Consider the following 14,895-nt stretch of genomic DNA (forward strand, 5'->3'; position numbering starts at 1 on the left):
AATGGAGTATTTTATTTCTTGTGAAAATAAGAAATTTTGATCCAAAACTACATATTATTGGAAAAATAATTATTTTTTTCAAATTTACTGCCCAATTCAAATAAGTTTTGTGAAAAAACTGTGAGGTCTAAATGGTCACACCACGCATAAATGAATTCCTTGAGGGGTTTCGTTTCCAAAACGAGGTTTGGGGGATTCCTACTGTTTTGGCACCTCAACACCTCTTCAAACCTGGCATGCTGCCTAAAATATATTCTACAAAAAAACAGGCCCCAAAATGCACTAGGTGCGTCTTTGCTTCTGGGGCTTGTGTTTTAGTCCACGAGCACACTAGAGACACATGTGGGACATTTCTAAAAACTGCAGAATCTGGACAATACATATTTAGTAGTGTTTCTCTGGTAAAACCTTCTGCGTTACACAAAAAAATGGATTAAAATTGAATTTCTGCAAGAAGAATTAAATTTGCAAATTTCACCTCCACTTTACTTTAATTCCTGTGAAACGTCTAAAGGGTTAAGAAACTTTGTATATACTGTTTTGAATACTTACAAGGGTCTCGTTTTTAAAATGGGGTGTTTTATTGGGGTTTATAATACATAGGCCCCTCAAAGTCACTGCAGAACTGAACTAGTAGCTAAAAAAAAAAAGACTTTTGAAATTTTCTTGAAAATATGAGAAATTGCTGTTTATGTTCTAAGCCTTGTAACGTCCAAGAAAAATAAAAGAATGTTCAAAAAACGATGCCAATCTAAAGTAGACATATGGAAAATGTTAATTGGTGACTATTTTGTGTGGTATAACCGTCTGCCTTACAAGCAGATACATTAAAATTAAAAAAATATGCTAATTTTTCAAAATGTTCACAAAAGTTTGCTATTTTTCACAAATAAACACTCAATGTATCAACCAAGCCCAATGTTTCACGAGAAAACATTCTCAGAATCGCTTGGATAGGTCAAAGCATTCCGAAGTTCTTACCACATAAAGTGAAAAATGCCAGATTTGAAAAATGGGCTCTGAGCCTTAAGGCCCAAACTAGGCTGCGTCCTTAAGGGGTTAATTTTCTCCCCCAAATAAACCTATTGCAGCTTTTTAAATGTTTTAACCTCCATACTTGCCTCTTTGGTCCTCGTTGTTCTGCTCTTCGTTCACTGGCTTTCTTCAAAATGTGGGCAGGACTGAAGTTTGAACCCATATGTTGCTACAGGGGCGCAGTGATAACATCCTAACACTGCTTGCTTTATTGTGTGTGCAATCCCGATGCTTCTATTTCATTCTGAAGAGCAGCATCAGAAGATATTCTGTAACTCGGGCTGCTCCAATGCTGAAATGGAGAGCAGCTGAGTAGGACAGCTCCCCGGGTACTATGCATGCCCGGGAGCTGTCCTATGCATTTCAGTGGAGTCTGAGCAAGATTGCCGCGCAGCGAGGGACTGCGCATGTATGATCCCGAAAACCTGACCAGTAGCATTGGAGTTTACTGGTTACCACGCTATGTGCGCAAGCGCAGACACCAGAATGGACTCGCGGTGGTGGCCACAACCAAGGGCAATGGCTCACAAACAAAAGAGGACTATAGGCAATAAAGTAAGAAAGATCTGAGGAATGAGAAATTTTTCAAGAATAAAAACTATTTACAAATAAGGGATAGGGGTTACCAGCTATATAAAATATGGCTGTGTGATAGGAACACCCCTTTAGGGCCCCACATTGCTACGTCCTTGAGGGGTTAAAAAGTTTGGATCCCTGAACTAGGATGGTTTATCTTTATGCCTCCTGTTACTTTAAATAGCCATTGTAAGTCTGTTGTGGTTTTGTAGGAATTTTTTTAATTTTGGATAATATTTTGACTTGCTTGACATTTTGTACATATGGTGATCACTATATAAATATTACACATTTAGTACTATTGAGTTAGTTGATAATTTTTGAAAATATCTTTGTGCAGACATATGCCGGGACACACAAGTCGTGAAATCTTGGTGATTTTTAGCAGCCTGACAACCTGTGATCCATCTAATATATATGATATTATCAAGGTATGTGTGTGACGTGAGTTATGCCATAATATTATTTGTTATATGTACACAATACAAATCGGATAGATATTTGCACCAAAACTATTTCATGGAATGCAGCAAATTAATAATTTGTTTTCCCAAATCTATTTATACCCCCTAAAGAGATTATACTTCTATACATCAGTTGTATTTAGTGCAGCTGGAAACCCTTTTTAACAGTAAAAGTGATAAATGGCTTAATTGCAATGCAAATTTCCCCATCGGCCTTCATTTAAAGAAAAAAAAATAATTCAGACAAAGTTAATCCCAAAGGTTTCTTTTTATAATAATGCTAGAATCACACACACAGTATAGTGAGCCAAACACCGGAGTGGATACAAAAGAAAGGACACACGTTAGTCTTTCCTTTTATACTTTTCCTGCTTTTTGGATCTACTCTTGTTTGGCTCAAAAAACGATGCCAAATACAAATGTATTTATTTTTTTAATGCTATTTTTTTTATTTATTAAAGAAATAAAGATGCATACATAAAATATTAATAACCGGCATTAGCTAGTGGGGTAACGCTGGATGTTTTCCATATTTGAATGCAGCCTTTACAGTAAAATTGTTTGAAAATCACAAATAAAATGGTGTCCAAATACTAATTTCATGTTACTTTCTAGAGAAATAATTTTTATTTTTTTTAAATAAGCTGTTGAATTTTACCTTGTTAATAAAATTTATTTTTCTGCCAGTCCCTGAAAGCTAGCAAAATCAGGGTGTCTGTTATAGGGCTTTCTGCTGAGGTTCGTGTGTGCACTGTGCTCACTCGGGAGACTGGAGGTAAGAGATTATTATTTTTTTCCTCTAAGTGTCTATTATTTGTTAAAGAGAACGTTTCACCTGCCGATACATGTGCAGCATGTAATGGGGAGGGCTGCACGAACCCTGGGGCACTTTACATTTTTCTCCTACCCTCCTCCGTTATTTATATATCGATGCTTCACATGACTGGGCTGTAAATCTACAGGGTTTTACACTTTTTCGGAAAGACAGGACAAATAGGAAAGGTGGTGGTGTATGTCTGTATGTGAGAAGTGATATGAAGGCGAGTGTGAAAGAGACAATAGTGGGTGAAGACTGTGAGGAGGTTGAAACCTTGTGGGTGGAACTAGAAAGGGAGGTAAACACTGAAAAAATTACTTTTGGTGTAATCTATAGACCCCCCAATATAACTGAGGAGATGGAAGGTCAGATATATAAACAGATGGAGCGGGCTGCACAGGCGGGTACTGTAGTGATAATGGGAGATTTTAATTTCCGGGATATTAATTGGTGTCATGGTTCGGCTTCAACTGCAAAGGGGAGACATTTCCTCAACCTGTTGCAGGAAAATTTTATGGGCCAGTTTGTGGAAGACCCGACTAGAGGTGAAGCTCTGTTGGATCTGGTCATTTCTAATAATGCAGATCTTGTTGGGAATGTCAATGTTCGTGAAAACCTCGGTAACAGTGATCACAATATAGTTACATTTTACCTATACTGTAAAAAACAAACGCAGGCTGGGAGGGCAAAAACATTTAATTTTAAGAAAGCCAATTTCCACAGGATGAGGGCTGCAATTCAGGATATAGACTGGGAAGAACTAATGTCAAATAATGGAACAAATGATAAATGGGAGATTTTCAAATCTACTTTGCGTTATTATAGTGCAAAATTTATTCCTACAGGTAATAAGTATAAACGACTCAAATTAAACCCCACTTGGCTTACACCTTCTGTGAAAGGGGCAATACATGACAAAAAAAGGGCATTTAAAAAAATACAAATCTGAGGGTACAGCTGTATCCTTTGTAAAATATAAAGAGCTTAATAAAATCTGTAAAAATGTAATAAAATTAGCAAAAATCCAAAATGAAAGGCAGGTGGCCAAGGATAGTAAAACAAATCCTAAAAAATTCTTCAAGCATATAAATGCAAAAAAGCCAAGGTCTGAACATGTAGGACCCCTAGATAATGGTAATGGGGAGTTGATCACAGGGGATCAAGAGAAGGCAGAGTTACTAAATGGGTTCTTTAGCTCTGTATATACAACAGAAGAAAGAGCAGCTGATGTAGCCGGTGCCAGTGCTGTTAATATATCAGTTGATATACTGAATTGGATGAATGTAGAGATGGTCCAAGCTAAATTAAATAAAATAAATGTGCACAAGGCTCCGGGACCAGATGGGTTACACCCTAGAATTCTTAAAGAGCTTAGTTCAGTTATTTCTGTCCCCCTTTTCAAAATATTCAGAGAATCTCTAGTGACTGGTATAGTGCCAAGGGACTGGCGCAGGGCAAATGTGGTGCCTATTTTCAAAAAGGGCTCTAGGTCTTCCCCGGGTAATTATAGACCAGTAAGCTTAACATCCATCGTGGGGAAAATGTTTGAGGGGCTATTGAGGGACTATATACAGGATTATGTGACAATAAATAGCATTATAAGTGACAGCCAGCACGGTTTTACTAAGGACAGAAGTTGTCAAACTAACCTAATCTGTTTTTATGAAGAGGTGAGCAGAAGTCTAGACAGAGGGGCCGCTGTGGATTTAGTGTTTTTGGACTTTGCAAAGGCATTTGACACTGTCCCCCATAGACGCCTAATGGGTAAATTAAGGACTATAGGTTTAGAAAATATAGTTTGTAATTGGATTGAGAATTGGCTCAAGGACCGTATCCAGAGGGTTGTGGTCAATGATTCCTTCTCTGAATGGTCCCCGGTTATAAGTGGTGTACCCCAGGGTTCAGTGCTGGGACCACTATTATTCAACTTATTTATTAATGATATAGAGGAAGGGATTAATAGCACTATTTCTATTTTTGCAGATGACACCAAGCTATGTAATATAGTTCAGACTATGGAAGATGTTCATGAATTACAGGCAGATTTAAACAAACTAAGTGTTTGGGCGTCCACTTGGCAAATGAAGTTTAATGTAGATAAATGTAAAGTTATGCATCTTGGTACCAACAACCTGCATGCATCATATGTCCTAGGGGGCGCTACACTGGCGGATTCACTTGTTGAGAAGGATCTGGGTGTACTTGTAAATCATAAACTCAATAACAGCATGCAGTGTCAATCAGCTGCTTCAAAGGCCAGCAGGATATTGTCGTGTATTAAAAGAGGCATGGACTCGCGGGACAGGGATGTAATAATGCCACTTTACAAAGCATTAGTGAGGCCTCATCTAGAATATGCAGTTCAGTTCTGGGCTCCAGTTCATAGAAAGGATGCCCTGGAGTTGGAAAAAATACAAAGAAGAGCAACGAAGCTAATAAGGGGCATGGAGAATTTAAGTTATGAGGAAAGATTGAAAGAATTAAACCTATTTAGCCTTGAAAAAAGAAGACTAAGGGGGGACATGATTAACTTATATAAATATATTAATGGCACATACAAAAAATATGGTGAAATCCTGTTCCTTGTAAAACCCCCTCAAAAAACAAGGGGGCACTCCCTCCGTCTGGAGAAAAAAAGGTTCAAGCTGCAGAGGCGACAAGGCTTCTTTACAGTGAGAACTGTGAATTTATGGAATAGCCTACCGCAGGAGCTGGTCACAGCAGGGACAGTAGATGGCTTTAAAAAAGGGTTAGATAATTTCCTAGAACAAAAAAATATTAGCTCCTATGTGTAGAAATTTTTCCTTCCCTTTTCCCTTCCCTTGGTTGAACTTGATGGACATGTGTCTTTTTTCAGCCGTACTAACTATGTAACTATGTAACTATGTAACTATGATGCCGTTATATTTGGCACCCAATATTTAAATAACCCCCTGAACTGTCAATGGGGCGTGTTTAGACCAGGGGGAGTGTAACATCGCTGAGACACTGTCCAATCAGCTTGAGAGAGCAGAGCATGTGCGCGCAGCTCGGGGCTGTGCGCGCATGCGCTCTCACTCTTCAGCTCTCGGCAGACAAAGACAAGACTTCGATCTCTCGCGTGTAGACGCTCTCCTCTGTCCAGGACAGTGTCACCGTGATGTTACACGCCCCATTGACAGTTCAGGGGGTTATTTAAACATTGGGCGCCAAATATAACGGCACCGATATCTAAATAACAGAGGAGGGTAGCGGAGAAATGTAAAGTGTCCCAGGGTTTGTGCAGTTTTTTTTCTCCCTGACCTGAGATTCTCACAGGCTGCTTGTGAATCTGCACAGGAAATTACCCTCTTCACTTGCACTCAAAGAGAGTTCTTTTCTGGTCAGATTTATGCTGCAATATTCTAGCCTTCAAATATGTCAAAACTGTCAAGCTCTGAATGGCAGTGTGAACACAGGCGCAGAATCCTTCTGGAATGTTCAGATTTAAGTGTGAAATATAAATCGGACATTATAGTTAACAGTTCCTAATACTTTGTACAACATCCGATTTACCCTAATATTTTTCAAAGCACAAGTACTTTTATGGTTTATTGAACAGGAGTTTATCATGTTATTTTGGATGAGGGTCACTATAAAGAACTTCTGATGCACCATGTGTGTCCTCCTCCAGCAAGTAGCAGCTCTGAGTGCTCTCTTATACGCATGGGTATGTATACAATAATACTTTTTCTTACTAAGGCTTCTTTCACACTACCGTTACTATACGTTTACCTGTCTTCCATCAGAGGAAGAGAGGATCGAAAGATTAAACTGAAAGCAACAGTTCAGTTAGAATTACCATTGATTTCAATGGTATTTTGTTTCAGTTGCTTTCCGTTTGTCTCCGCTCGCTAGGTTTCCGTGTTTTTTTTTTCACGGAAACAAAAGTTCGGCAGACTGCACTTTTGATTCCGTCAAAAAAACAAAAACTTTTAAATTGTATTTAGCAGCATACATTCGTGGTAGCACTTCCCTATGATACAATGTTAAACTGGCTTCAGTTCTATACTATAGTTACAGAGCACAATTTCTCCTTTCGCCACACACATACATGTCTGGGCTGCCTGCTGTTACTACTAGTGGGGAGTGATATGTATGCAACTATCTACAGATTGGCCCCCGTGTGGTAGCAACATTACCTTATCAAACCTATTAAAAAAACAAAACTGTGATTCATTTTTGCTAGTGGTTTATTGGACATTTATGGCATATTGATAGCATATTTCCTGAATGGCAGGGATTGCTGTGCCACTTCGTCTTCTGTTGGCCTTCTTGGCTAACTCTTGAGGATGCATGGTTAGCTTGTTGTTAATAGCCAACCATGTAGTGTCTGGAGAAGTCCAAGAGACAAACTGGGATGGTGCTTTACTAGCCATTGGTGGAGGTTACAGTGGTCGGTTCTAGCAATATGCCATTAATGTCTCTCCTGAGATAACCCCTGTGTTGGATACATCATTCTGGGTAAGCAACGAATTGTGGTCCTAATTGTTATCTTTTCCTTTATACTAGGCTTCCCTCAGCATACGATGGGTTCTATCTCTGATCAAGATGCAAAGCCATCGTTTAGCATGGCGTAAGTATATATCCTTACCCTACTTAAAGGACCACTCTGGGTTTGCAAATGTGATGTAGTGTAATAGGGACATGTGTGTTGACTCACTGTACCTGGTGCTGTATTTCACAGGTCACTCCATTCCGGGCCGCCATGGGGGTCACAGGATCTGTTCTCTGACAACTCCAATACCACAGCATCTACTGTAGAAACCGGATGTCAGTCTCTTAATGCAAGTCTATGAGGCTCACATCACGGTTCTCATTGAGAGCCTGACTTCCGGGTCCCTACAGCAGTCACTGTAGGATACAGGGAGTCATAATGATTATCAGTTGACCCAGCGGCGGCCTTGAATGGAGTGGCTACCCATGAAATAAAGCACTAGGTAAGTCAATTCACGTGTCTACGTTACAATACATTACATTTGCAAACGGGTGGTGGGGCGCAGAAAAAAAATAACCCGGAGTACTTCTAATAAGACAATCTTATTAAACTTAGATATTCAGAATGTCTATCTGTGCTGAAGCTTGCTTGGCTCTTATTCTTTACTGTACAATATGCATTTTTATAGCTATCCTAATTTTTTTTTCTTTTAGGCACCTGGACAGTAACAGTGAACCAGGCCTCACACTTGGTGGCTACTTCTGTCCACAATGCAAAGCAAAATACTCTGAATTGCCTGTAGAATGTAAATTGTGCCGTAAGTCTATATTCCTTTAATATGTCTTCATTTTCAGTTAAAAAGGATCTGTCACTGGTTTAGTAAGGCCCTATCTCCTAGCTAATCTAATAGGTGCTGCCACACTGATAATGCTAGTGAAAATTGTGTTCCCAAACATTTGTTTTTAAATTTGAGCTTTTTTCTAAATATGCAAATGAGGCTATACTTGACAAATGGGCGTCAACACCAGCGATTCTCCTGAGGTGGAGCTACCACAGAGCCTCTGACGCTGTCCTATCAGCATGAAGCTGCTTCACACAGTGTGAGAGACTGAGGCTGGAGGGAAGGGGGATCACTTCAAACAGCAATATCTCGGACTGTGGATCACCTAGAACCGCGGTTCTGGTGTGACATGAGATTCTAATCTTTCATATGACACCAGGATCGCAGTTCTAACAACCGGAGATATCACCAGTTGAAAACACAGTCGGGAATGGAAGCTGTATACTATATGATCACGCTGGGGAGGGTAAGGGGCGAAGCTGTATAACGATTGGACAAAGTCTGATTGACTGACTGGACCGCGTCATACAGGAAATATTACACCGCCCAGAGTGAAAAGAATGAGTCCCCTCCTATTTGGCTATTAGAGTCACATTAGCATATTTAGAAAAACGCTCCTAGCTTTGCAAATAATAAACGTTTTTGGGAAGAAAAAAAAATCACACTGTAGTTATCAGCATCAGAGCGCCTAAAAAGTTAGTTGTTATATAAAACTGATGCACCATCAGCTTTGGCCCTTCTGCTCCATGGGAGGTTTTTGTCCTCCCTGAGCTCGCCTTAGGACACCTGCATTATGGTTTGAGAGTGATCAACGATTCTTCTCATTTCATTTTCATTTACTTTATATATTTAAAACTAAAATTTATGTTCTATCTAAAGTATTAACCCCTTCCAGCCGCAGCCCTTTTTCAGATTTCACATTTTCATTTTCGTTTTTTCCTCCCCACCTTCCAAAAGCCATAACGCCTTTATTTTTCATTTTAACTTTATTCTGTTGGTCAATACGATTACGGCGATACCAAATATAGGCTATGTTCACACGGGGTATTTTGCCGAGTTTTTTGACGCGGAAACCGCGTCGCAAAACTCGGCAAAAACGGCCCGAGAACGCCTCCCATTGATTTCAATGGGAGGCGTCGGCGTCTTTTTCCCGCGAGCAGTAAAACTTCCGCCTCTGACCTCCCATTGACTTCAATGGGAGGCAGAGAAAGCGTATTTCGCACTGTTTTATGCCCGCGGCGCTCAATGGCCGCGGGCGAAAAACGGCGCAAAAATCGCCTCGAAAATCGGCGTGCAGGGAGAGGAAAATCTGCCTCAAAGTTCCAAACGGAATTTTGAGGCAGATATTCCTCCCCCAAAATACTCCGTGTGAACATAGCCATATATTGGTTTTTCTATATTTTACTACTTTTACAAGTAAAAATCTAAGTGTAAAAATAATAATTTATTTTGTGTCGCCAAATTCCGAGAGCCGTAACTTTGTTATTTTTCCATCGGTTAAGTGGTATGAGGGCTTATTTTTTGCGGGATAAGCTGTAGTTTTTAATAATACCATTTTGGTGTACATGCGATGTTTTAATCACTTTTCATTTCATTTTTTGTGGAAGATTAGGTGACCAAAAAATAGAGATTCTGGCGTTTACAAATGAATTTTTTTACGATGTTCACCGTGCGGGTTAAATAATGATATATTGTAATAGTTCAGACTTTTACGGACGCGGCGATACCAATTATGTTTATTTTATTTTTTTTACTATGCTCTAGGGGGAAAATGAGAAAAGGGGGGTTTTTTGAACTTTTTTAATTTTGTAATTATTTTTTTACACAAAAAAAAAAAGTTTAACTCATCTTTACTTTTTTTTAATTAGTCCCCCTAGGGGACTTCAACCAGCGATCGTTAGATCGCTTGCATGATATACTGCAATACTAATGTATTGCAGTATATCGTGATTCTGACAGGCACCTATTAAGCCCTGCCGGAGGCGCGATGCGCTCTTAGAGGGGGTCGCCCCCCCCTCTTTCTAACGATTTAAATGCTGCGGTCGCTAATGACCGCAGCATTTAACGAGTTAAACGAGCGGGATCGCGCTCGAGCGCGATGCCGCTCGTTACTCTGAAGTATCGGCTGTAACAAACAGCTCCATACTTCTGCTACCCGACTTTGGTGTATGGAAACATCAAATGTCGGGAAGGGGTTAAAGGGAATCTGTCAACAGTGTACTCGCATACAGCAGTGAGTACACTGCTAATACTTTTCGGTCCCCACATAACCCCTTTAAATTTTTGACTTGAGTAAATATTCCAGAATTTTGCTTATTTTCTTATTGGTAACTTAATGTCAAGTAAACAGGATTGTATTGTATGTTTTTCTTGTAGGCCTTACATTAGTGTCTGCTCCTCACTTGGCTCGGTCATATCATCACTTGTTTCCTTTGGATGCTTTTAAAGAAGTTGCCATTGCAGAGTATGAAGGGGAGAGGTAATTTTTTGTTTCTTAGTCAGCAATACTATGCTGTATTATTTCTGGTAGATGTATTTAATGCTGTAATACATACTATTCCTTCTAAAATTTCCTGCTAGACGGCTGCGTTGACTCTGGACTTGATATAACACAGTGGACCAACACCAGCAGATGACATGGCTCCACAAACCATCACGGACTGCGGAAACTTCACACTGGACCGCCAGCAACTTGGATTGAGCCTCTCCACTTTTCCTCCAGACTCTGGGACCTTGATTTCCAAATGAAATGCAAAATTTACTTCCATCTGAAAACAGGACTTTGGAGCACTGAGCAGCACTGTTGGTCCACTGTGTTATATCAAGTCCAGAGTCAGCGCAGCCGTCTAGCAGGACATTTTAGAGCACTTCATGCTTCCCTCTGCTGACAAGCTTTATGCAGATGCTGAGGTCATTTTCCAGCAGGACTTGGCACCAGCTCACACTGCCAAAAGTACCAATACCTGGTGTAATAACCACAGTATCACTGCGCTTGATTGGCCAGCAAACTCACCTGACCTAAACCCCATAGATAATCTATAGGGAATTGTCAAGAGGAAGATGAGAGACACCAGACCCAACAATGCAGACGAGCTGAAGGCCGATATCAAAGCAACCTGGGCTTCCATAACACCTCAGCAGTGCCAAAGGCTGATCGCCTCCATGCCACGCCGCATTGATGCAGTAATTCATGCAAAAGGAGCCCCGACCAAGTATTGAGGGCATATATACTGTACATACTTTTCAGTAGGCCTACATTTCCGTATTAAAAATCATTTTTGAAATTGGGCTTATAGAATATTCTAATTTTCTGAGACACAAAATTTTTGGTTTTCATTAACTGTTAGCCATAATCATCAACATTCAAAGAAAAAAATGCTGGAAATAGATCACTCTGTGTGTAATGAATCTATATAATATATGAGTTTCACTTATTGAATTACTGAAAAAAATTAACTTTTTGATATTCTAATTCACTGAGAAGGACTAGTATATGAGATAACAGCAGGCTTGTTTGTCAAAACAGACCCTGTGTTCAGCTATATATATATATATATATATATATATATATATATATATATATATATAGTAAAGGATACTGCACGGCTGGGCAAACTTCAAAAGCCAGGTAGCTAATGGCTGTGACTATAGACAGCAGCTGCCAGTGATTGTCTGATGTGGTCACATAGCGCCAGATGACACATCATCACACAGCAAGGGACCCTGCTGACTGTTACCACAAAAATAGGAAAGTGGCTCATGTCACTGTTTAAATTAGTGACCACGAGAATAACCCATTACATTCCCCGGCCACGGGTAACTACATTTCTAGAGGCTGTACATTTTGTCTGCTATCCATATGATTACGATCTTTACCACTTCATTTTGCTGTCCTCCACATATGATAGGATATACTTCTCAGATTCCATCCTGCGCACTGTGCAGAAAGTGAGGAAATGAAGGCAGAGCCATGCCCTCTGTCCACTAAGCTTCTGTATTGCAGAGCCAATGCTGCAGCGCTCAGATTCATTTAAATAGAATAGCGAGGAAAATGTCCTTTCTCCATTTCTTCACTTTATGCATTCTATGCTGCAATATTTCCCGTAGTGAGGGAATATTTTCTCAGAAAGGGTCAGAATTGTGTTTCTAGGTTTCATACTTTCGTGAAATTAATGTCTTCATAAATATATTCATTCTGTTTCCCTTTTTTTAAGGTATTGTCGGGGTTGTGATGGAGAACTGAAGGACCAACACGTAAGTATCTTCCAATTTTTACACATTTGACATACCCAAATAAAGCCTGAATTATACAATAAAACTAACAAACATATTATACATATTTTCTAAAAAGTAGGCCGCATACACATTGTAAAATACCACACAGCACAATACACTGATGGACCCCTTCATGCAGTCTTTGCTGCAAAGCATAAGGTTGTGTAAAAATGCATAAAAAGTCACGTTTGTGGCTAAAACTCTGAACTAAGCAGAACCTTCTATGCCCAATGCCTCCTAAAAATAAAGGATCAAGATGTGCAGTGTTTATACAGTTCACTTATGCCAATGTCTACATGTACATATCTTCACATATTCACCAGAACAGAATCGAGCAAAAATATCTGTGACCCAGATGCCGATACATCCGAGTCACGCAGTTGACAAATGGTCTGATTAGGCTTAGGGGTTGATCAGATGTGTAACTGCTTATCTTCTGACCCCTGTAGTATGGGGGGGAGCCCCAGCATTTGTGACCATCAGTGAGCACATTTTCTATCTGATTGTAAGGGGGTGATAGCATGAAGACAAGTTCCTGTATCACTTTCCTGGCGTCACTGGAAGTCTGTACAGGGGAGAAGATGATTGAGTCCTCTTACATGGCCCAATGTGGGCCATGTTGGCGCTTATTTGCTCCTTTCACAATCAGCAATGCATGAGGGCGAACGATTGTTACTACAATCACTAATCCCCATACATTACCATCATGTCGGCAGCACATCTCCCTGTTTACACAGGGAGATGTGCCGCCGACAACAATAATATTTCTTGTAGCATAAACGATCCAATCAGCCGATGAATGTTGCTCGTTCATTGGCAGATCGTCACCCTGTTTATACAAGGCAGTGATCGGGAACAAGCGTTCTTATGAACGCTCATTTGCCTGATAATTGGCCTATGTAACAGGGTCTTAACAGGCTGTTATCTTTCTTTTTACTGTCACCTTGCCCTCCCATCCCTCCCTTATAGAGACTTAAATGCGGGAAGTAAAACTTTAAAAACTTCTCACCAACGTTAAACGAGTGCTTCACACTGAATATTGTACCCAGCGCTTTGAAAACAAAGATTCTGGACTTTAAAATAATACCAAGATTGAAACTCTGCCACTTAGATTTTAAAACGCTTGCCGCAACTAAAATATATTTTTTTTACATGCGTCCCTGGCAGTGAAAGGGTTACACCTGTCTGCTAGATCTCATTTAAAGGGCTTTTCCGAGATCGAAATATCTGGCCGAGTTGGGGAATGCCATAAAACAATAAAAGACCCTTTACTCCCCCCAGTGTTCCAGTGCAGCCGCTCCCATCCCTCTCTGTTTACAGTGTTGCAGTGATGCATGTTTATGTCAATGGGGAGAGGGGAATAAGCCGCTGTCAGACACATCCATCATGCCTCAACCTTCTTTCCCCTGACATCTAAGTTTGTATGGTAGCCCCATGCACATTAGATCGGACACCAAGTTATGTGGCCTCAAGTACAAAACAAGCGCAAACAAGAACTAGAGATGTTGCCCACAGCAACCAATCTGATTACTGCTTTCATTTTTTTTTAGTCCTGCTTGAAAACAAAGCTGAAATCTGATTGGTTACTATGAGCAACATCTCCAATTCCTGCCTGCGCGAGTATTCATACATGAGGTCCTTGTTTATGTCACCTCAATTCTATTTTAAATAGAAAATTTTGTATGACTCTTTTCCCAGTTTGCCAATTCTTTGCTATTACTAAAATGTGTCTCTTTCTTTTATCCTTGCAGGTTTACATGTGCGCAGTATGTGACTGTGTCTTCTGTGTGGAGTGTGACTTGTTCATTCATGATTCCTTACATTGTTGTCCTGGATGCATTCATACACAGCCAAATGCATTGGTCTCATAATGCAATCTCTGGAGAATAGATCTGTCCTCCATGAAAAACAACGCTTGTCCTGTGCCGTTTCCATAAGTCACTTTTGAATTCTGTGAAGGCAACAACTTATATGGATGCATATTGACTGACACTGGTGTAGAGCTGTTTTATACATGGCGGGTTGGAAGCAGAAACCTTAATGGAGATCCATCCATCTCATAACCTGGAATATTTGATTATCTACGATCACCAGTCTGGTCCTACTAGATCAAATACGTTTCACTACATTACTTTTTAAAGGGGTTGTTCCAAAGAATGTTATCAGATATGTTCTAAAAGTCTGATCAATGGTAGTCAAGCACCTCCACCGAGAAGAGCCTGGTCCCGCTGCTCGCTTCAAGTAGATAGATGGCCATGTATACGTTTTTCACTTTAGTTTGACAATAATACAGTGAGTGCAGTTGGAGGTTTTCATAACCTTTATGTATTTTAAAGTGTTTTCCAATTTTTAGGTTAATAATGACTAAAGGGAATCGGTCAGCAGTTTTGATCCGTCAAAACTGCTGAGAGTGCTATATAGAGGACGGAGT

At 40.0% G+C, this 14,895-nt stretch overlaps 1 protein-coding gene across 2 annotated transcripts in view; it reads left to right on the forward strand.

The window, feature by feature from the left end:
- The window catches only part of GTF2H2 (general transcription factor IIH subunit 2), a 31,146-nt gene extending 16,770 nt beyond the window's left edge, over window positions 1-14,376 (forward strand). For both annotated transcript variants that reach the window (XM_075837979.1, XM_075837990.1), the window contains 8 exons: window positions 1,952-2,042; window positions 2,763-2,850; window positions 6,473-6,580; window positions 7,423-7,486; window positions 8,062-8,165; window positions 10,566-10,668; window positions 12,404-12,443; window positions 14,216-14,376. In XM_075837979.1, the coding sequence (XP_075694094.1) occupies window positions 1,952-2,042; window positions 2,763-2,850; window positions 6,473-6,580; window positions 7,423-7,486; window positions 8,062-8,165; window positions 10,566-10,668; window positions 12,404-12,443; window positions 14,216-14,335 (718 nt within the window). In that variant the 3' untranslated portion in view covers window positions 14,336-14,376. The remainder of the gene's footprint in view (window positions 1-1,951; window positions 2,043-2,762; window positions 2,851-6,472; window positions 6,581-7,422; window positions 7,487-8,061; window positions 8,166-10,565; window positions 10,669-12,403; window positions 12,444-14,215) is intronic.
- The last annotated feature ends 519 nt before the right edge of the window (window positions 14,377-14,895 follow it).

The sequence above is a fragment of the Rhinoderma darwinii genome, chromosome 1 (genome assembly GCF_050947455.1).
Source record: "Rhinoderma darwinii isolate aRhiDar2 chromosome 1, aRhiDar2.hap1, whole genome shotgun sequence".
NCBI classification, from domain to species: Eukaryota; Metazoa; Chordata; class Amphibia; order Anura; family Rhinodermatidae; genus Rhinoderma; species Rhinoderma darwinii.